Consider the following 22388-nt stretch of genomic DNA (forward strand, 5'->3'; position numbering starts at 1 on the left):
ATGGGGCTGGGCAGCCCCAGCAAAGGACTTCTTGCTGTGTGGGACAGCCATAGTCAGGGGTCTGAGGGCAAGTATACAAGGGTTGCCATCATTTATTTGGGAGCTGCTCCCTTGTGTCCCCTGGGCCAGCAGCTAAGGCTGCAGGTTGCAAGGTGCACACAGCTGTTCGTCAGCACAGGAGTGGAAACCAAATGCTCAGGTTTCTCTTGGGGTTTTTTCTACCTCTGGGGATAGGCCTTGTCGTTCCCCCAGTTCTAGATTGTCCCTGCACAGGACGTGTGGTTGTAGTACACACAGCACTCTCCGAGCCAGAGCACGCTCTCTGCCTGCTCAGCCCAGGATCCCGTGAAGGAGAGTGTCCCATTCAGGAGCACTGAGCTGGAAGGGGAGACACAGGGTCAGGATGAGCTGCAGCCCCACCACCTGGGTCCTTGGGCAGGGCTAGATGGCTCCAGGGCCCTTCACACCCACCTGGCAAAGAGCTGCTTACAGCAGGTGTACATAGTGTAGGTGGTCGAGCTGAAGTTGGTGGTGCTGAAGAACATTGTGCAGTCACCCACCTGTGTTGGCACATGGAGGAGACCTGGGGGACAAGGTCTCCTATTGGGACTTTAAAGGGACCGTGGATCCAAATTCCATACCCCAAGAAAACTGTGAGTCCTGTACCCTATGCCTGCTCACAAGTCCCACACCCTGACTCTACTTGCTTGCAAGTCCTGTAGCTGGGACTGTGCAGGTCCCATGAGCCATCCCACCTCACCCCACTCAAGACTTCAAGGAGCTCCTTGCAGTACTCCAAAAGTTACCCTTGAAATGATCCAGCCCAGAGGTGGATGAAGGGCCCCAGGAGCGCTGTTGGGGTTGGGATGCCCTTGGCAGAGCCATGAGAGGAGATCAGGGTTTGAAGGCTCTGGCAGAGCCACAGGCCAGCCACCTCCATCCCTGAATGCTGCATTTCACACTTCAGCCCTGTGCCTGCCCCTCCCTGGGTCTGTCTGGTGCTGCTGGCAGTGGACAGAGACCTACCTGCCAGGCAGGCATTGAGCATGGAAACGCAGATGCCAGTGAGCAGGGCCCGTAGCACCACGGAGGCAAAGTCACCCTTGCGCTGGGGCACCATGGAAGCTGTGGGGGAAAAACAGACACTGTGCTGAGTCAGGTCCTTGCTCTGGATCTGCACAGGATGGGGGACAGATAGGGACATGTCCTCAGTCCTGAGCTGGCTCTGCCACATTGTGCCCTGCCCACCCCAACTCCTGCTTTCTGGAGGATGTGGTGATCCCAGCCAGCACCCAGTGTGCTGTCTGCCCATCCTGGCAGAGCACTGTGCCCACCCTGCTGTGATCCTGTAGGTGATCCACCAGAGCCCTGAGCACTCCCAGCACTGGAGTCTCTCTGCTCTTTCCCCTGTGGCTGGCTGATACCTAGGCTTGAGGGGACATGCATGTGCTCTTGCCCACGGGTGCAGTGCAAAATCATCCTGGTCACCTCATGCAAATCTTGTTTCTTATATGGCAGACACCAAACATGGAGCTTTGAGGGCAGCAAATTCCTCCTGTCTCAGCTGAGCTCTTGCTCCCTGGCCCACGACCCCACTCCCTGAGCACCCAGGCACTCAGGACACAGGTCACACTTACTCAGGCCTCCCAGAGTGATGCCAATGGAGCTGAGGTTGGCGAATCCACAGAGGGCAAAGGTGGTGATGCTCTCAGCTCGTTCCTGGAGGGCACAGCAGCAGGGGATGGTCACCTCTGCCCAGGAACAGCCCCAGAGCACCCAGAGCTGAGCACCACATTGGAGCTCCCAAACAGACATGACAGAGATAAGTTCCCCACCCCGACCCCTTCTCCATCAGCTATTTTTGGGAGCAAGGATGAAAGCTCTCCCTGGAAGAGACTGGGCTGGGGGCTCAAGGGCCCTGTAGCACCCAGGAGCATCTGTCCTACCAAGGAGCAGGATAAATGGGAAAGGGCTTCATTGACTCCTTTATCCCACACCCAGCCATTAGCAAACCAAGTCTTGCTGGACATAGGTGCCCTCCCACTCCCAGCACCATCATCCTGCTTCAATGATCTTAGAGGACTTTTCCAAACTAAATGGTTCTATGATTCTCTGCCTGCCCACCACCCTAGCCTAGCTAGGTCCCATGCCCCATTCCAGCTGGCTCTGTCCCTGCCCTGTGCCTGGCAGGGCAGTAGGTGCCCCTCACAGATATCCACTGCTTCCGGTTCCCATCCCACTCCTCCAGGCCCATCAGACGGTTCTTCTTGTATTTGGCCAGCTGCTGGTACGCCACAAACTCATTCAGGAAGATCTTGATCCCCAGGAGTTCAGCCACCAGCGGTGAGTCTTCCCAGTCTGCCCCCATGAGAAAGGCCACAGGCATGAGGACATAGGAGCAGATCACCTGGGAAAAGCATCCCAGAAGGGAACGACTCAGAGCTGACCTGCACAGCCTCCGGATTGGATGTCTGCTGCCAGCGTTTGCCAAAAACCCAGCAAGGGTCTCAGCAGCCCACTGAGGCAGTGGGAAAAAGTGGGGATGGGTGGGGGATGCAGGATCTGGCAGCTAAAACCATGGGTCTGCTCTTGGGCATACCTGGAAAGTCAGACCCTCAATGTCTACCATCTCCCCGAACCAGCGGAGGGCAGCATTGATGAACTCCAGCACGGCCAAGAAGGCGATGAGGTTGGCTGCGATGTTGGCAACGAGCCCCACGGAGGTGGCAGCCCCATTGCTAGCAGCTTCCAAGATGTTCTGCTCTTCCCTGCATGGAAAAAGACCCCAATGTAGTCATCTGGCTGGGCATCCCCCATGACAGGTCAGCACTCACTCTATGGAGGTGTGGTCACCACAGGCTCTCCCAGCCTCAGGCACCCGCAGTGTCCGCTTGCACCCCAAAGTGCCCCCACAGCCTCTCTGCAACAGAAGGACATGTGCAGCCCCACTCCACTGCCCCTCTCCTCACACTCACCCACTGGAGAGGCGGATGCTTGCTTTGCCCTTGAACTTGGACTCCTCCACTTCAGGGTAGACGAGTTTGGCCATGGCGAGGGCACAGGGTGCAGCCATTACAGAAGCTGCGATCAGTGATGCTGCATCAATCTGCAATGTGCAGACAGAGGCATAGGCACCTCTGTGCAGGGCTGTGCCCCATGGCCTGCCACCCCCGGGCATCCCAGCACGTGCTTGGCATCAGCCAGTGACACGCAGAGCACTTTAGGCTCTCCACTTGCTCAAGGTGGGAAAATTGGCTGGTTTTCCCATCTAAGCAGCCGTGGATGTGGGGCAGCTTGCCTGAATGGAGGCGATTGCTGGAGCTGCAGCGATTGTAGCCTTGGTGATGTTAATCTCTCCTGCTGTTTGACTTAATAATGGTTCTAATTCCTTCCTTGTTCCTTTTTACCAGTATCAGAGCAATAGGTTGAGTAACACTGTTAACTTCTACCTGTTGATGAAGGGCCAAGCTCCCAGCCTCACCCCTCCCCTGGCAACTTCTCATTTCTCTGACCTTCCACCTTTGGTTCCCCATTTAAGGAAACTAATTAATGTTTAAATAGCAGGAGCTCAGGCAAAAGGTTAAGGGGAAGGTTTATTCAGAGCACTGATGAACTGGAGAGGGCATCCCTGGGGGCTTGGTGCCAGAAGTGCCCAGGCAATGCTGGAGGAGCAAGGGATTGTTCCATTGGGAGAAAAGAGGGAGGGGGGGGTGGGTATTGCTGTTTCTATGTAAAAGAGGGTTGGAGGGGAGGCACTGCTCTGTGACATCCAGTGAAAAGGTGAGAATTACAGGCAGTTTCAGTTGGATATAAGGAAAAATTGTTTCCTGTGTCTGAGGTACCTGTGGGTGAAACCAGAGAGGATGGGGGGATCTCCATCCATGGGATGTTCACCACCAACCTGGACAAGGCCCTGGCCATCCCCTCAGTTGCCATAACCTCAGTTGGCAGGAGGGTGGATCAGAGACCCCTCCACAGGGTCTTTCCAGGCTATATTATCCATGATTCTGTGTGATTTTCCCTGCTTGCTGTGCAGGGACACTTGGTAAGGATCCCATAGCACTGTCTTCTACCTGACACAGCTCTACAGGCCAGCAAAGGTGGGGCTGGATTGAGGTGTCTTTGGGACAAGGCGAATCTGGACACCCTGCTCTCATCCTGCTTATGAAAGGGGACCATGAGGCACCTGCTGGGGGTCTTCTCTTATCCTCAAGTCCAGGGCGGTTCTCCAACTGCTCATGCACTCACCCCAAAGGATATGTAGGCACCCATCACGCTGCCTGCGATGGTGGAAAAGCCACCGGTCATCACAGCATGGATTTCTGACAGGGTCATGTCTGGGAGGTATGGGCGGATGAGCAGCGGGGCTTCGGTCTGTGGAAGAGAAAATGCTGTCCTTGGGATGAGGCCATACAGGGCCACAGGTCTTATGGGGAGGGAGAGGCCCTTTCTCCAGGGCAGGCTCAACTGCAAGCACTAAGGAGCTGGATCTGCTGCCCAGGACCTTACCTGTCCCACAAAAATGTTTCCTGCCACACTGAGAGTCTCAGTGGGAGTGGTGCCCATTGAGACTTGAAGCAGCCAGGAGATCTGGGGAAAGACAAGGCCACTGTGTTGACAGAGGCTCCTGGCACACTGCCACCATGCCCATGAAGCCCCAGGCACTGTTTGGCCCCTGCGTGCAGGTGATCCTGGGAAGCACCCCCAGACCAGGTGAAAACATCAGCTCTAGGGTTCCGTTTTTACAGCTTTCTGGGATATGCTAGAAAGATGCGGTTTGTGTCTATTCTTTTAAGCAGGACAAATCACCCCAAATTAGTACCAGAACAATTTTCCTGGGACATCTCTCAGCTGACTGTAGCAGACAGAGTTCCCAACAGGTTCTTCTCCTTTCCACTGCCATCCCAGATCTAGGAGCGAGGCCCTACCTTGAGAATAAGCCACTGCATGACACCGAGGTAGTAGAGGATGGACATCACACAGCTGAAGAAAACAATGATGGGCAGGGTCTGCAGGCAAGGCACAGGGTTAAAGGAGAGCTGAGCCACACATCCAGGCCAGCACAGTGTGCTACTGCACAGGCAGCCCACACTACTGGGGTGCCACAACACATGGCCAGGCTGGCAGGAGAGACAGGGACCAGTGCAAATCCTCCTTGGCACTGAGGAAGTCCCCAGGTGTATACACAGCTCAGGGAGATCCATCTCTGAGATGGCTGAGCTCTACCGCAGCAGATCTGGCTGCATTGAGCTCTGTGCTCTCCAGGACCCAGCAAAGAGGCAGACCAGAAGAAAACCTCCCCATGGCCCATTCCTTGGCTGACCTGGAAGGCAAAGACTTCTTGAATGAGTGTGTTCCCAAAGACAAAGCTGGAGCCAGCTGTGGTGTAGCCCAGGAAGTACTGCAAGGGAAGAAGTTACACAGGTAGGACAGAGATCTCCATCAGGTCCTTCCCCAGTATCTCATTCTGCCTAGTGAGGGGCTGTGCCCCCAGTCCCACAGCTCACTTCACTGCACACCAGAGGATGACCCTCTGAGACCTAAGATGGAAATACTGGTAGGCTGTCCCAAAGCCACAGTGCTCTGCTACAGCCGGGAAGGGAGAGCACCACCGAGGGCTCTGGGCTGCTGCAGAAAACCAGGGAAGAGCTGGCTTCCCTCCTGTCCTGAACAAAAGTGTTTGTGAGCATGCAATCCCTGCCATTTCTCCTCCCCATGCCACCCTCTGCTTTTCCTGTTAATCTCAGGGTACAAGCACAGGACGGGATGAGTAGATGCAGTACCTGGATCTGGTCTCCCAGCCATTGGAAAGCTTGGGTGCCGGGAGTTGTTCGGAGGACAAAGAGTCCGAGTAAGAACTCCAAACCAAGGCCCCAGAAAACGGCTCTCCAGGACACCTGGGGACAAAAAGCAGAACAGGAGCTGAAATGTTTTCAGGGCCTGCAGGCTTCCCCCTCTGGTTTCCAGCTGCTTCAACAGCAGGACATGACAAACACCACACACTGCCATGGGGTGAAGATCATGGGGAGACCCATAAAGTGTCACAGAAACAAACAAATGTAGGTTGGTGACAGAGCCAGAAATGAGTTGGTGAGACTCTGGAACTGGCTGGAACACAACGTGCTAGGCTGACCCGGAATACAAACACAAAGACCTTATGAAGATTGGTAGCACAGACCTGCTAGACTGAAACCATCTGTTCAATTACCCTTTGGAGAAGCAGGATGGAGGGACTGCCCAAAGCATTGCAGAAGTTTGGGCTGGAAGCCACCAGGACTTCAATCACTTCTGACCAAGGCTCCCATGGCACCTGAAGCCCAGGTGTGGGTCTGGTGCTGGGTTTCAGGGTCTGACCCGCTATGAGGGACATGGCAGAAAACAGGACAGAGGCAATGCAGGGGAGCCCTGGGTTGGGAAGTGGGAAGGAGAGCAATGGGAAGAAGAGCAGTGAGGTGGCTTTGGGGTCTATCCACCCAAGCAGTTCAGTTCCCCAGGCTGCACCCAGCTCTGCCCAGCTCTGCTGGACTTCTGCTTTCTCCAGAGAAGGGGATGCCAGTGGAAACAAAGTGTTTGTTCTGCAGTGCTGGGTGGCCACCTCCTGCGAGGGAACTGATTGTCAAGTCACACCTGAAACACGTACCGCACCATGGTGCTTGGAGAAGGCAAACAGGAACAGCACCAAAAAGCAGAAGCCGCCTAATGAAATGAGCTGCTCTGGGTTTCTGCCAGTGTCCAAAGCCAGCCACACAATCAGGCCTGCCAGGAGGGCCACCCACAAGAGCCTGCAGAGAAAACCCCAGACTGTCAGCAAGATGGTGTCCCCATAGGGAGAGAAGCACATGAAGGCAGAAGCCGATTGTGATGGAATTGCCACTGTAAGGTCCAGGTATCTGAAGAAACCCATGGCTCAGGCACTAGCGAGGGTTGTGAACAGCCATCATGCTACTGAGGCAGAGCAGCAAGAAGGCTGCAATGGCTTCAAAGCAATGGCTTTTAAGTGGTTCCCAGGCTGGGCCATGCTCACCATTTGTGAAGTGCCAGCATGGCACTAGAGCACATGCCTGATGCCATCAGCATGGGAGGGAACCCAGGTGCTGGCAGGGATCTGGCCCTGCCTTCTCCTGACTCACCATTTCAGCCATGGCCAGGACTTTCGGAAGCACTTCCCAACAGGGCGGAGGAGCAGCAGAACCTTTCCCCCACAGTGCTTCTTGAAGATGTCCCAGCAGATGAAGAAGGCAACCACAGCAGTCATGATCACCAAAGCAAGGGCTCGCTGGAAGCTGAGGTAACAGGCCACAATGAAGTAGCACAGGTAGGCTGGAGAAGGCACATTGGGAGTCAGAAACATCAAGGCTGTAGGATCATGGGTTCATAACTCACCAGGGCCAACCACAAGGTTCATTTCCTCCCAATGTCCTTCCCTGGCCACCCTTAAGGATCCCATCTTTGCATGAGGAGTCCTTAAGAGCACCACCCCAACAGGGAGCAGAAGGGGCACAGTAAACCCTTTGGGCTGGTAGAGAAAGGGCAGGGGGACAGTGAGGTGAAGATAGAATTGGGTAGCAGTAGTGGGGTGATGAGGGGGCAGCAAGGCTGCTGGAGGTGGATGCAACCTCCACACACTTGACAGTGTTCAGTAAGTGTAGTCTGGAGGCACAGCCAGCCAAAGGGGTGACAGAAAGTTCAGTGACAGGAAGTTCTCACCTACTCCAAGGAGCCCCAGGACAACTCTTCTCAAGACCTTGGCATGAGTCTTGCAGAAATGCTTTGCCTTTGATACCGGCTGCAGAGCCTTCCTGGGGAGAGACACGGAGATGGACACAAAAGATCAGCCCAAGCCAAACCACCCCAACTGCAGCCAAGCCACCAGAGCCAAGCCATGACCATGACCTCCAGCAACAGGAGGTGGTGCAGATGGGCCATGGTGAGAAACCCCAGCACGCTCACCATCAGCTGCTATGGGGACAGAGACCTGCTAGTGGCACCCTACAAGGCCACATGGAGCCATCAGACACTGCCCCCCGTGTGTGCTCAATACCACCCTACTCTGCTCCCAAATCAGGTTTGTTTCTGGCAGAGCTCATACATCTGTGCAGATTATCCCACCTGCAGTAGGAAGAGAATCTCCCTTTTCCTTCTCTTCTCTCCTCTTGGCTCTCACTGCATGGAGCACCACCTTCATCATGTCTCTTCTCTCCCTGGAAAACATCATTAACTGGAGCATGAAGGAAAGGGGAAGGGGAAGGGGAAGGGGAAGGGGAAGGGGAAGGGGAAGGGGAAGGGGAAGGGGAAGGGGAAGGGGAAAGGGAAGGGGAAGGGAACTTACCTCAAAGCTGAAAACTGGGTTATCTGTGCCCTTCTCAAGGCTGTCCAGGGTTATCTGGTTTCCTTCCATCTCCAGAAGTTCCTTTGCTTTAGTGCATATGGGAAACACCACTGGGATGGCCCAATGCTGGCTGGGGAGAGAAAGATGGAATCACCTCTAGGAAGCTCAAAGCTGCTTTTCAGTTTTGGGTTTCTGAGAGGATAATGCCCTTTGCAGTCAGTATTCAGAGCAGGTCCTGCCCTAGCACATCAAGGGACCATCCTATGGGGTCCTCAGACCATGGTGCTGGTGTGCTGAATTCCTTCTCCTGTAATGCTGGAGAAGTCTTTACTCTGCCCTGCTTCCAAGGAATTATAGGAGAGGACTATATGCAGGAGGGAGTGCTGGTACTCCTCCTCCAAGTAGGTTACAGTGTCCACCAGCCTCTGTGAGCCCCTTTGCAAGAAGGTTTTTTCAAAAAGTATCCTTCCTCATCAAAAGGTCTTGGTACAACCAAGTAAGATGAGGAAGAAAGTTCTTTCATGCTGATAATTAACACAGTGAAGGAACGAGGGGTAGGAATGACAGGTAGTTTGCATAGGGACTGGTCCTAGAGGAGAATCATACAGGGAGAACTGGTCCAGCAAACCCAGAAGAACCAGTGTCATGCCAGGGCATAACCTGGAGCATCATCTCATTTGGACACCCTCCCAGTTCCTCTACCTGGAGGAAGATGAGGGGAGAGCAGAGAGTCACAGGCAAGGCAGTGATCAACTGTAGAAGCACTTTTGTTTGAGGACAGAGGCGGTAAGATGTTGTCTTTGCTTTGAGGAGAATTGTAGAGGTCTGTGCAGAGATGATTTTACAGGGTCACTGCCAGTTTCTCACAGAGTCCACTGAAGGGAAAGACTCAACCCCAAATGCAACAGGTGAAGGGGGGGGAGTTTTGGAGAACATCCCCCTCATTCATGGCAGCTAGAGGTGGTGTAGCCAGGGCTCCACAGGCCAGCAGAGCCACCAAGGGGAACCACTGGGGCATGCTGGTCCCCATGTGTCCCTGGGTTCCCGGCTCTTCAGCAGCGGGGCAGGACCCAGGGCCATGGTGGGAACCCACACCTGCCTCCAACATCACTGGTGCTCCTGGTGCTCACGGCTGTCTCTCTAGGACCCTGGCAGAGATCAGGAGGACCCCCCTCTCCAGGTCCCCCACCACTTCACGGACACTCCCCAGTACCCATCTGGTCTCCGTGACCCCTCATGGATCTCATGGAGTTTCAGGACTACCCCGAGTTCCTGGCTGTGCCCCCATCTCAGGCTGTCTCCCAGGACCCCCAGGCTGATGCCACCTCCTTGTCCCCCATCCCACCAGCTCCAAAATCTCTCAATTTGGTGCAGTCTGCTTGGCTGCCGTCCCCTCAAGAGCGGGACCACAGGGACAGGCAGATGAGGGAGGGAGCAGTGGGGTGCCCCCAACACCCCCCGTGTACCTGTGTCCCCACGCACTCGTGTTCCTTGTGTCCCCCGCAGCCTCTGGAGCAGTGTGGCCACGGGACCCTGTTCCCTGTGTCCCTGCACCCCACACTCTCAGCCTCGGTGGCCTCATCCCCCGCGTCCTCACACCCCCGGTGGCCTCGTGCCCTCCCTGTCCCCGCGGCTCCCCCGCCCTGGCACCCGCCGTCCCCCTTCACTCACCGCCAGCCCCGTCGGCCTCGCAGCTGCCGGTCCCGTGCCCCGGTTACCCATTAACAGCTCGGTCCAAAGAGCTGGGCTGGGCACTGCGGCCCGGGGCTCCTCCCGGGGCTCACACCCGGGCGCCCGGGAGGTGCGGGGGGGCCCCGCGGCGCGGCCGTGCAGGGTACCGTGCGAGCCAAAGGAAGGTCAGCCAGGACCGCTTAGGAGACTTTCCCGAAGGCAAAACGAGCCTTGAGGAGAGATACTGAAAGTAGAAATCAACCTTTTACCCCACATCAGGAAATGCTTCCCAAAGCAAGCCAGAGTGGAGCACGCGTGGCCTCCAAAGTTCCAGTGGCGTGAAGCCATGTCCCCTGGTCCCTGAGAAGGACGGGGTGGAAGCCAACAAAAACGTCCCCTCGCACTGTGCTCGAAAGCACCTTTACACGCGGGATGATGGGAATCGCACGGCCAGGTTTGGGCACTCCACTGGTACCTCTCCCTCTTTGTTTGCACAGGGAGCGGTGAAGTTACGTGGCTCCAAGGGTGGCAAAGCGGGGATGGCAGGAATTAGTTCAGACATTGGTGATTAATGATACCACGGGGCACTCGGGGCACCCACATGCCACACGCTGCCCGTAAACAAAGCGCTCTCCGTGCCAGCTCCCCGCCTTCTCCCCGTGCTCCCGGCCAATCCCGCCGCTAGAGCTGGCCAGGGTTGGCGACGGGCGGGGGCGCGATGGCGCAGGTCACACCGCGGGTGACAAAGTGGGGAGCCGCGAGAGCCGTGGATGCGACGCTGGTTGACCCTCCCTGGCCGGGCCCGGGCCAGACCCCCGGGCCAGACCCCCGGGCCAGATCCCCCGCGGCCCCGTAGAACCCGCCCCACCTCACGTCAGCGCCCACAGCGCCAAATAGCGCCGCGCCGCCCGACCCGCCCAGAGCCCCGGTAGCGCGCCGTGATCGTATAGTGGTTAGTACTCTGCGTTGTGGCCGCAGCAACCTCGGTTCGAATCCGAGTCACGGCATCGCCCGGCGGTACCACGGCACAAGGGCTCTGCTTTTTTTGCAGCGCCCAATTTCATTTTATTTTGGTTTTTTCGGCCGTTGCCTGCGGAGCGGCGGGGCCGGGCCGAGCTGGGCCCGCCCAGCGCTGGGGAGAGAAGGAGCGGAGGGACAGAAAACACCAAAATAACATAAGATAAAAAAAAAACAAACCCAAAAAACCCCCCGATAAAAGTAGAAATAATAAATAAAATCATAAAATTAAATTTAAAAATAGACCAAAATTAGAAGAAAGGAGAGGAGAGAGGAGAGGAGAGAATGAGGTACAAAGTAAGAGTAAAATTTAAATGAAGATAGAATTAAAAAAATAAGTTAAAATAAAAGACAAAAAAAGAATATAAAAATAAAATATAATAAGAAATTATACAACTAGATTAAATAAAATAAAACTAAATATAATAAAATAGCTAAATAATTAAATTTAAAATAATATAAAAAGAACTACTAAAATAAAATTAAATATGAAAATAAAATATAATAGAAAAAGCTAAATGAAAAATAACATTCGATCACGTAAAGGTAAATAAAGAAATAAAATTTAAAAATAGAATAGAATAAAATAAAATATTATTAAGTATAAAACAAAGTAAAAATAAAAAAACTGAAATGAAAATTAAATTACATTGAACAGATAAAATTAAATATAATTAAATGAAAATTAATTAAATAAAAAAGTTATTTTTAAATCACTAAATAAAACTTTTATTATATAACTCCACTAAAAAAATAATAAAATCAAATTTAAAATAATAATAGTGAACAACGAAGTGAAACGATGAACTAAAGCGGTGCAGCGGCGGCAAAAAGCGAAGCCCTTGTGCCGTGGTACCGCCGGGCGATGCCGTGACTCGGATTCGAACCGAGGTTGCTGCGGCCACAACGCAGAGTACTAACCACTATACGATCACGGCGCGCTACCGGGGCTCTGGGCGGGTCGGGCGGCGCGGCGCTATTTGGCGCTGTGGGCGCTGACGTGAGGTGGGGCGGGCTCTACGAGCCCGCTCCTCCCTCCCCGGGCATCCCTTCACCCCCTCACCTTCATCCTCTGCCCTTGGCCAAGCTTCCTGCTCTGACCCTGATCCTGACCCTTCCCCTCATGCCAGCCCTCTGTACTCTAGGGTAGCCCTATTCCCCGAGCTGTAACCTCACCTCTTGCTCCCCTGGGTGTTTCTCAGGGGGTAAAGTTTCTCCCAACTACAGGATTAGTGAACAACTGGGCAGAGAGGAATGGGAGAAGAAGAGAGGGACTAAGGATTTTATGCCCCTGAAACAGCAACAGGTACCAGTCTGTGCTGGACTCCTTGTTTCTCCTGCTCATATGGACACCTGCTCTCACCACTGCTGCTGCTTTCCTGCTCCTGGTATTAAAGGCTCTTTTATTTTCACAGATATGCGAAGAATTCCAGATACCTGGGATCAAAAAGATTTCTTGACATAAAGTCAATTTCTTGACATAAAGTCAATTTCTTGACATAAAATATCACATCATGTCTCACTTTTTCTGAAGAGCTGGTCATAGAAACATCAGCTCCTTCATATGGGATATGCTCAGCATTGTCAGACATACACACCTCGCACAGGAGGGGCTACAGGGAGTGGCAAGGGACTCCTACAACCATGCTGGCCACACGCCCGTACCCCATCCATCCTGGTGTATCTGCTGGAGCTGGAAACCCCTAAATCTAAAACAGTCTTCCTGAGGCTTGGGGCAAACTGGAGAAACACCCTGTGTGCCTTGATTGCTCTGTGAAGTCATTCCCCTTGCCACTCTGAGCTCATCTTGCTCATAACTGGACCAAAAGAGCTCAGAGTGGCAGAGGAAGACAGAATGTTTTTTTGTATCCTCCCTTTGTCTATGCCCACCTCATCCTTTTCCTCAGCAGTTTGCTGATGTGCACTGGTGGTCCCTCAATGGTGGGATCCTTTGCAGTGGGAGATGCTGTCCGGTGTCAAACCGTCTGGCCAGCAGATGGCGGAGGGGTATCTGAATGACCTGGGTGTCTACAGGCTACTGTCCTGCTCCAGTCCCACCTTTCTCCTTCTCTTGATCACATGCCAAGATCCCATCCATGCCTTTTATTTGGGCTGCAGGGATACTGCTGTTGTTCATCTGTGTCCAACCCTGTCAGCATCTGTGTCCTTATGCTGGAACAAGTAGTGACACTGGAAGGAGATACGTAGTTCTCTTGCCATGCCCAAGTAGTTTCACACCATCGTCATCCCCTTGACTGCACCAAGGACACAAATCCAGCCACCAGACACCTGCAGAACAGGTGTTGCTGAGCTGTAGAGGTGGGATGACTGCAGCCTCTGAATCCCAGGTCATGAGCTTTCAAGGGAAAAAGTCCTTGTGCTGTCCTATGCCTGGTCTCTTGTGCCTTCCTCCACGCTGGCATGTTGCCACAAGCTGGGCCGTGTCACTGGTGCAGGGATAAGCCCAGCTCCATGTTGGCCTGGACAACTGCTGTGTTGGGTCAGGACAGTGTGGTGGGAGCCATGGGAGATAGTGGGGCATGCTCTGGCAGGACATGCATGTCCCTGACACACTGGCAGGGACAAAGAACCTACAGTGACACACAAGATGACCAGGAGATTCCTCCTCAGGGATTCCCATGGGCAGGCAGAGTGGGACCCCTGAGGCTGGTGCCACCACAGCCTTCATCCCAGCTCCTGGCCTGCAGGATGCAGAGCCCATGTTTGGGAGGGTAGGTGGATGCTGGGCACTGCTCACACAGGGCACTCAGTGTGGGCTCCTTGGTGGCATGGAGGAGCCAGAGGGGCTTGTGTTTTGGCTGCTTGGCAGATGTTTCTAGAATGTGGAAGTTGACAGAATTACAATGGCCTCAACTGCTGGAACAGGCAGGGCTGAGATAACACTGCAGCGATACAGGAGAGTCAGCCAAACATGGAAGTAAGCAGGGAGGTACCAAAGGACACAGAGATAAGGTACCGGGTACAGATGAGGAGGAGGCAAGAAACTGCTGCCACCCATCGGCTTGTCCCAGCGCAGCTTTCTGCCATAGGCTACCCTCCCCAGCAGAGCTGGGGTGCGAGCACTCCTAAGCAAACCTTGCCAGCTTGTCAGGGCCCCAGCCACATGCTTTTTAGTCCAGGTTTGGACCTGCCAGGATGCATTCGCACAGCATGAAGAAAAAGAGATGAGCCTGTGGAATCTTTGAGAGCCCCACGTGTCTACTGGGTAACCTGATCCCTCTAGGATGCTCAGCACCCAGGCAGGATAGCTGCTTCACACAGGCTCCTCTGCTCTTCCCACCCTGCTCTGTCCCTCGATGTCTTTTCTCTGAACCCTCTGATGCCCGTGGGTTGCATTCAGTGGATTTTAAAGGTGCCTGGAATGCCAGAACACCAGTGCAGCCAGACAGAGAGCGCTGCTGTGCCCAGACGTTGCCACTCTGTGGCACAGACATAAATCTTGCAGCTGGCACAGGGACAAGGGCAATTCATCACTGCACGGCTGTCTCAGCCGCTCTGGCCCTCGAGCAGCCTCTCCAGCGGTTTCCTCACTGGGGCAGCCCCTGGCCTCCTCTCCCAGTCTCAGGAAAGCAGATGGGAGAGAGAGGAATTCCCACCCCCTCCTATTTTTCTCATAGATTGCTAAAGCAGCCACAGGAGCAGCACTGGTGCTGAGGAGGCAGGATGGATGCCAGTGATGGGAGAAGATGCTCTGTTTTACTGCTGATGGGAAAGCAGTGGTGCAGGCCAATGCTGTCCTCTTCAGAGCCCATTAAGCCAACTTGGAAATTGCTCTGCTGTGGAAATGCCACCTTCCTTCCTAAGGAAATCAGAGCAACTCTACCATCTAGCCCAGCAGCCATATTCCCATACCCATAGGCACTGCTGGGGCAGAACTGGATGCTGGAGCAAGAGCAGGGAAAGGTTCTGGGACAATTTGAAGCTGAAAATTTGTGTGGGTTTTAGGAGTGAAGGACAAAACACCTGAACTGGGAGACAATTGCAATCAACCTGACCTCATACTGTCCCCACCATCCTCTTCCAGGGCCACAAAGTCTGAGGGCTGGAGCCCCTCTGCTCTGGAGCCAGGCTGGAGAAGTGGGGGACTTAATCTGGAGAAGAGAAGGCTCCAGGAAGGCCTCAGAGCCCCAGTCAGTGCCTAAAGGGGCTCTAAGGGAGCTCCAGAGGGACTCTGGACAATGGCCTGGAGTGACAGAACATAGGGAATGGCTTCCCACTGCCAGAGGGCAGGGTTAGATGGCATATTGGGAAGAAATTCTTGTCTGAGAGGGTGTTGAGACTCCAGCACAGGTTTCCCAGAGAAACTGTCTGCCCCATCCCAGGAAGTGTTCCAGGCCAGGCTGGAAGCAACCTGGGATAGTGGGAGGTGTCCCTGCCCATGGCAGGGGGTAGATTGATATGTGCTTTAAGGACTTTTCCAACCCAAACTGTTCTATGACAGCTAATGAGACATGCACCTAGAACTGAATGAGAAGAACTTGAGCATTGAATCTTCAGCTGTGATGTTCTCCAGAGGCTTTATGACCCCACAATAGCACATGAGGTGGGTCCTGGTTCTTCCAAAGAGTGAACTGCAAAGGACATTTTCCAGTCTGCCAGCAAGAAAACTGGAAAGGAAGATAAACAGGATATAACAGACTGATTTTCTGCTTGGTTATATTTTGGGATGTCCTTGCCTGCCTTCAATACTCAAAAATCAAAGAAAATGGTACCCAAAATGTATGGAGCAGGGTTTTATAAAAACTGTTCAAAACTCAGGGAGCACAGCCCAGAGAACTTCTTGAGCTCTTTCCTTCTGTGTCCAGCATCCAGCTGAAGATGGAACGTGAGAAAAGTGCCCCAGGGGAGAACCAGCCATCCTGCAGCCCTAAACAAATGCTGCCACATGTCTGTGTGTGCCCTGCCTGATTCCAGCTGCCAGCCCCAGCTCTCACTCTGCCTTTGTCTATGCACAGCAGGAGCCTCCTCCCGCTGCAGGGATTTATGGCCTGCACACAGCCACCTCTTAACCCAGCTTTTTTTGCTGCTGAATGGGCAGAAAACAGGCCACCATGAGCTGCCAGGCAGCCTGCCAGCCCTCACCTCTCCCCTTCTTGCACTCGTCTCTGAATTCACCTTCATTTTCTGCCTCTCAGCCCTTTCAGAGAAACTGGGCTGGCAGCAATTGCAATTGATCCCCTCTGTGTGGGAAGAATGGGAGGAATGGCCACTGTTTTGCTCTTGTGCACTGAGCCCATCTTCCTGATGGCTGATGACAGCCTTATTAAGAGATATAAGGGTATACCAGGAGCAGTTCACACCCCACAGGCAACATGAAGCTAGTAAGTCTGTCTGGAGAAGGACCCAGCTGTGTGAGCATGGCTGTTGCAGCTGGATTAATCAAACCCACCATTAACCCCTTCCCAGGGCACTCAGGTCCCCTGCCAGCTCCACAGCACAGGCCCCCACTGGTCCACTGCTCTGATTGAGCTGCAAATGCTCCAGCTCCTTAGTTTGTTCAGCCTCAGATCGATGAGTGCAGGCAGCTCCAATCAATTCCACTTTACCGCTTGCTATTGAGTTCAGATCCATGCTCTTGCAGCTGCTCATGCTTCCTTCGCTCATTCAGAAGAGGGATTCAGGCATTTTTTCCCAGCTGGATGCTGTTTTGCCCTTACAGGATCAAACCCTTCCATAGGAGCAAATAAAACCCTAAGGAGGACCAGCAGTGAAGGGACTGAATTTGTGCTATGGTTGAAACCCCAAGAGCATCCACCTGGCTGTCAGAGTATGGAAGTGAGTGGCTGGATGAGGTCATGAAATTTGCATGATATAATAGAGCTGTTGCCACTGAGCCAGCATCTGTCATGAGTTTTTCCTGTCACGATCCTGGTTTTACTGCAGGAAAGCTCCTGTGTCTTGGTTCCCCGGTCCCCACGGGAGCTGAGTGGGGAGATTTCAGCTCTCTGGGACTTGAATCCACACAAAATGATTCTGCAGGAAAAAAAAAAAAAAAATCAAACAGTTTACATAATGGCTGTTTGTAAACTTCCCTCAAACCTTGCATTTGTCAGTGAAAAAAGTTTCTCACCCTTTGGGTGTCAGTCCTGCGGTCATTTTCCTCTTGTCTCTTGTCACCCAGCTCTCTCACTGGCCTGTGTCCACAATGCTGATCCTGAACCTGAGGAAATTAAGTTCCCCAGGGCTCTCCACACCTCGTCAAAGTGTTAATGAAATAACAGAGCACACCACAGAGCAGTTGTGACACTAGGGGTTGTGATGTGCAGAGGGCTGTCAGCGCCAAGAGCAGAGGCAGGGACCAGGCTCGGCACAGCTGAGGTGATGACTGATGGATCCAGCTCCAAACTGGCAGATGTCTTTCAGCAAGATGTCATCTCTTCTTTTGGTCAGTTAGTATTGTCTCAATTATACCATCAACTGCATAATTTTATTTATTTATTTATTTATTTATTTCCAGAAAGGTTGGGGAGCTGCAAAAAGTGTGTGCGGAAATTTACTCCATTTGGTAAAGACACATGCTTTGTGCATATCCTGCCCAGGCTTTGATGGTCTCCTGGTGCAAATGTATAGCAACACTTCCCCTGTACATGATCCCTGCCTCTAAAAACTCACAGGTCCCCTTTGTACTAGTCCTTGTACTTAATACGTATTTATGGAAATTTTTTTTCTGTGAATTTGTCTGGTCTTGTTCCTAAACCACGTAGCATCTGCTGCAGCCCCTGGCAGGGAGGGCTACTGTGTGCTGAATCTCCTCCTTGTGTTATTGCTGTTATTTCAGCCTCTCCCAGCTCCCCCAGCTGGGCAGATCTCTGTGAACTTTGTTGTGATATGCAGCTCTGTGATCCCAGCCGTCTCTTTCCCGTGCCAAAGAGCCCTGGTCCTTCATGGACCCAATGTGCAGAGACCTTGGATCCTCCTGTTGCCCTTCTCTGCATGTTTTCCATTTCTGCTGTATCCTTGGAATAGGGGGACCAGAAATGCATGTAGACTGGGACTGGCTAGGGAATAGCAACATATCTGATTTCATCTCTCCTTTTTCCTGACCTTTCCTATCAGTTTGACAGAGAGTCTTTGAGGTTTTGACTTCTGCTGAGTGCTGAGAGGACAGTTTCACAGACTGTCAGAGCTCCCAGTCTCAGAACCCATCACTTTATACAAGAACCTGGGCTTGGTCTCCCCGTTTGTGTCACTTCCCTAATATTGGCTTTTGTCTCATTTTATTGCCAACGTGCTCAGTTTCTCAAAGTCCTCCTGCAATTCTTAGCATGCATCCACAATTCACAGAATAATTCACTATTATTGCAGATTTTGCCATTGACCTCATCTTGTCAAGAGATCTGCATGTGGAAATGCAGGGATCTCTGCTGGATCACCCTCAGGTGCCTGCCAGCTTTTTCCAAGAAAGCCACTAGCCATGGAAAAGAGAAATTCACTGCTAGAGAGCTGTGTAGACTCTTCCCCAATATGTCATATTTATCCATCTGTTCCCTAACGATGCCAGTTTCCTCCTCCGTATGCCAATTTTTGTTCATTTGCAGAGAACAGATGTGTCATTTATCAGTCTGGGACTCCCAGGAAGTATTTCTGGTGTCACAGTTGCCACCTTCCAGTCCTCATGTCCCCCGCTGTACCCAGCCCTGGAGGTGGTTCGGCTGTCACCCAGCAGATGTGACATCCTCTTGGTCCCTGCTGTGCTGCACAATGGGGTGTGTGTGGGCTGCTCCCGGGGAGGAGAGGAGCAGGCACACAGGCATTCCAGAGCTCATGTGAATGGCTTTTATTTGAAGCTGTGGAAGGAGTACCTGGAGATTTAAGGAGCTGCAGGCTTCCCTGCAAGCCAGGGTCGATGCTGGCATCAGGGGAAAGGGTTGATCCAGCAGCTGACTCAAGGGACACGTTGGTAAGTGTCAGATTCAGCCCCCACGGTACCTGGGGGTGAGTCACCCAGGAGTGTGCAGGGGCAGAGACCTTCTCCTCTGAGTCACTGGGAGCTGCTGCCTGGGGGACGCTGGGCTGTGTCCGCACCACCCAAGGTTAAACTGGAGGGGAGAGTTTACCATGAAGATGTGGCATGATCCCTCCTCAGCCCAGGGAAGGTCCTGTGTGCTGTTCTTGGCCCAGCTGCCAAAGAGGGCTCTTGTCCCCAGCTGGGGGTGAGCACCAGGAGCACTTAGGGCAGCTGAAGCAGCTTCTCAGGCCCTGGAGGATGGATGAGGGCTGTGGATGCACAGAGCTCTCCGCCGAGCTGGCAGGAGCCCGGAAGACATTGCCTGGCTTTTTCTTTCTGGTGCGTGCTCTGACCTGTCTGGATTTACCCAGGCAAGCAGCTCCTTTGGTAAGAGGAAGGGCAATGCTGTGAGCACCAGCCCGGAGATCTCAGCAAAGAGCTCCTGGACCCTTCAGAGGTGGAGAAGAAGGTGGGAGCAGAGATTCCAGTGCTGAGGACCAGCCCTGCACCCTTGCACAGAGCTGCAGAAAGCCCTTCTGCCTCCCCTATTCACATGGTCCCTCAGAGTGAACCACAAATCACTTCTGTGCAGCCATGGATGGTTCTCTTCCTATCTGAGGACTGTGTGCAAATGGCTTCGTAGCCATCCTTCCCTCCATCCTGGGAGCTCCATGGGCTGTGGGCAGTGCCAGCAGCAGGTGGCCCCTAAGGATGCACACCCTGCCTGGGGATGCTTCCCACATGAGAGAGAAACTAAAACGTGGAGTCTGGCATGCAAGTGGTGCAGCGTGTGCTCCCCAGTCCTCTCCCGTCTGCCAGCCCCACCCCACGTCCCCTGCCAGTCCCTACATCAGCAACACTCCATGACAGCCATGTGTCATGGTGAGCCGTGGTGACTTGCAGGCAGAGTGGTACCACAGCCACTGCTGTGGCATTGGGGTGAGTCTCTATAGTGCAGGCATCAAACCTGGGTCCCAGTGTGCATAAGATATGGGGTATGTAAACAGTTGGGATTGGCACAGCACCGAATGCAGCACCAGCTGCACACAGATTCTGGCTTTGGCAGTGGGAATGTAGAAATCTGCCACTGCTCCTCCAAACCTGAAGTGAACCACTGTGAACAAAGGGATGTCACCAGCCTCTCATCATGGCTACAGAAAAGAATCTGAGCAGCCTGTGCCTGTGCCAAGCCATGCACGTGGGTAGGTCATTTGGTCTCCTTCTGGAGGACCCCTAAAACTCCCCAAGCACAAAGGAGTCTCCCAAGGGGGCTCTCACCTCAGCTGTGTTCTCTTCACCTGCTGCCTGTATTGCAGTCTGGGTGGTCCGGCCAAGGGAAAGCCAATATCCAGGGGAAGCTCAAATCTGAGTGCTCAGGTGAGTCCAGGGACTTTGACACCCCTCCAAGCTCCTCCAAGGTAATGCCTCAGAGGCATAGATCAGAGAACAAGGCTACATTGGGCCAATCTGAAAGAGAAACAGGCCCAACAAATGGTGAGGACGTGCTGGGGTCCTACATGGGCACGGGCCACAGACCTTTGTCAAATCCCAGCATGGCCTAGGCACAGCTGTCTCTCCAAGGGGGAGCGATGATCCAGGACTGGATGAGAAGGAAGAACCTCTGCAATTCTACTAATAAAAAACTAACCACCACCACAATCTAGATCCTTCCTCAGTCCCCTCTTTGGAGACACTGAGCATGTTTTCCAGGCCTAGAGGATTTAACAAGAGCCATCTCCTACAGCTGCTGCTGAACATCTTCCTTGGTTACTGATAGAGGGTGGAAGTGCTTTCAATCTCAAGTGCCATTAACCCTGCTTCCTTCAAAATGCTGGACAGGCAAATTTATTGAGAATCTCTGCCTTTTCTGCATTTTAATAAGTCTCTTCATCTCCATCTGCCAGGAGCGAGGTCTGCTGCTAAACTGCAAACACTGCCTGGTGATCACTTTGTTCCTCGCAGATGCTTTTTTTCCTGATGCCTTTTGCATCGTGCAATCCCTATGCTTTGAAATTTCCAGTGCTGTTTTCTGGACCTCATGGCTGTCTTCTCCCTGTGGAGGAAGCTCCCTTGGTGTCCAGTTAGATCTGGCAAATCTGGATGAGTTTCTCAAGCAGGAGTGTGCTCAAGAACCAGCAAATCTGGGACTCAGTGGATCCCTGGGCACACGCTGAGCATGCCCCATGCCAGGCTGGCACAGGAAGCTCAGTTCCTTCCCCATCCTCACTCTCCCTTCTGCACAGGGCTGCTAGGAAGGCAGTCACCACAAGCAACTTCCCCCCTCAGCTAGGCACCCTGACTGCAAAATCCCAGCATCCATTTCCCCACTGCGCTGGACCATGGCTCATGGACATGCAGGAACACACTGCAACATCTGTCCCTGCTGACTGGATGCCTCTGCACAGCCTCACCTCTGTGAGGGGTCCTGCTCTTGGAGCATCCTGTCTCTGGTACTTTTCTTTCTTCATGGCCTTCAGGGGATTCAGCCTGTGAGCCTGGAAGCAGGTTTGGGTGACGGTGTGTATCTAGGAAGGGATATGAAGGATTTGGGGGCCTAGGTCAGAGACAGGGCTGCTGGGGCATTGGAGAGCACAGGGACACAGTCTCCGTGGTGGGTGAGCCGAGAAGGTAGCCAGCTGGTGATGGCTGTGTGTCCAGGGGGAGCAGTCAGAACGTGTGTTAGCATGATTAGCAACGGCCTCGGGCTCTGCTGGCATGCTCCAGCACACTGCTCCCAGTGCCACATTCCCACCGCATCCCAGGGGATGTCCTCCAGCCCGTGCGCTGGGCATCAGCCCTGCGTGCTCGCTCCAATGTCTCTGCACATCCAGCTTGAACTCAGCGTTCTTCCCAAGCACTCTCCTGCCTTATCCCTGCTCACTCCTTCCCGCAGTTTCTTGTGGGGGTTCACGGCGCCAGGCTTGTGTTGCAGTGTCTCCCTGGAGCGAACTGCTCCTCGGGTCCCGCACGGGGCTGCTCCCACAAAACACCTCCCAGGCAGCCAGTTTGCACCGAGAAGTTGGACCGGCTGACCCTCGTGGGCTCCTTCCAGCCCGGGACATCCTGTGATCCCATGAGGGACCCTTTACCGCCCTGCCTCGCCGGCTGCCTCCGCGGTGGCCTCTCCCCTGGTGCCGAAGGACGCTCTGGGGTGCCCGGCGGCAGCACCGGGGCCGGATCGGGCCCGAGACCGCCGGGAGCGAGCCCACAGCCCACAGCCGCCGGAGAGGGAGAGGCGGCCCGGAGCGTGTCGGAGGGCCGGGCGTGGCGGAAGGCGGCGGGGAGCGGGGCGGGCCCCGGGGGAGGCGGGCCGGGGAGGCCGGGCCGCGCTCAGGGCCGCGCCGGGCCGTTCCGGGGGGAGCGGGCGCGGGGCCGCGGCGCGGGCGGGGCGGGGGAGGCCCC

At 53.8% G+C, this 22388-nt stretch overlaps 1 protein-coding gene, 1 long non-coding RNA gene and 2 other non-coding genes across 6 annotated transcripts; 1 reads left to right on the top strand and 3 right to left on the bottom strand.

The window, feature by feature from the left end:
- Positions 1-74: 74 nt before the first annotated feature.
- Positions 75-10132, bottom strand: LOC111933925 (sodium/nucleoside cotransporter 1-like). Of its 3 annotated transcripts, none has more exons than XM_086848572.1 (18): positions 10001-10132; positions 8330-8459; positions 8110-8201; positions 7708-7799; positions 7131-7320; positions 6641-6782; positions 5784-5897; positions 5324-5401; positions 4929-5009; positions 4510-4590; positions 4249-4374; positions 2976-3106; positions 2600-2768; positions 2210-2407; positions 1638-1719; positions 1027-1125; positions 472-583; positions 75-378 (listed from the first exon to the last, which is right to left on the bottom strand). In XM_086848572.1, exons 2-18 carry the CDS (start codon positions 8396-8398, stop codon positions 255-257), a joined length of 1980 nt encoding a protein of 659 aa, XP_086704698.1. In that variant the 5' UTR covers positions 8399-8459; positions 10001-10132; the 3' UTR covers positions 75-254. The 3 variants fall into 3 exon arrangements, with proteins under 3 accessions (XP_086704698.1, XP_086704700.1, XP_086704699.1); XM_086848574.1 differs by lacking the exon at positions 10001-10132 and adding an exon at positions 9796-9863; XM_086848573.1 differs by lacking the exon at positions 10001-10132 and adding an exon at positions 9032-9154.
- Positions 10133-10935: 803 nt separating this feature from the next.
- Positions 10936-11007, top strand: TRNAH-GUG (transfer RNA histidin (anticodon GUG)). Its single transcript has one exon. It is a non-coding gene; the product is annotated as a tRNA-His (tRNA).
- Positions 11008-11883: 876 nt separating this feature from the next.
- TRNAH-GUG (transfer RNA histidin (anticodon GUG)) lies at positions 11884-11955 on the bottom strand. Its single transcript has one exon. It is a non-coding gene; the product is annotated as a tRNA-His (tRNA).
- A 3386-nt stretch (positions 11956-15341) lies between these two features.
- On the bottom strand, positions 15342-20928 carry LOC147650758 (uncharacterized). Its single transcript, XR_015275668.1, has 2 exons — positions 17109-20928; positions 15342-17011 (listed from the first exon to the last, which is right to left on the bottom strand). It is a non-coding gene; the product is annotated as an uncharacterized LOC147650758 (long non-coding RNA).
- Between the last annotated feature and the right edge of the window lie 1460 nt (positions 20929-22388).

Source organism: Cyanistes caeruleus, chromosome 13 (genome assembly GCF_971803275.1).
Source record: "Cyanistes caeruleus chromosome 13, bCyaCae1.hap1.1, whole genome shotgun sequence".
In the NCBI taxonomy this organism is placed as follows: domain Eukaryota; kingdom Metazoa; phylum Chordata; class Aves; order Passeriformes; family Paridae; genus Cyanistes; species Cyanistes caeruleus.

Excerpts from the sequence above, each read along its gene's own strand:
- LOC111933925 (XM_086848572.1), bottom strand. The coding sequence starts at position 8,398 with ATGGAAGGAAACCAGATAACCCTGGACAGCCTTGAGAAGGGCACAGAT. Across the intron at positions 5,402-5,783 it reads GGCTGGGAGACCAGATCCAG|TACTTCCTGGGCTACACCAC; the intron begins GTACTGCATCTA and ends CTTCCCTTGCAG. Across the intron at positions 1,720-2,209 it reads ACCGGAAGCAGTGGATATCT|GAACGAGCTGAGAGCATCAC; the intron begins GTGAGGGGCACC and ends TGTGCCCTCCAG.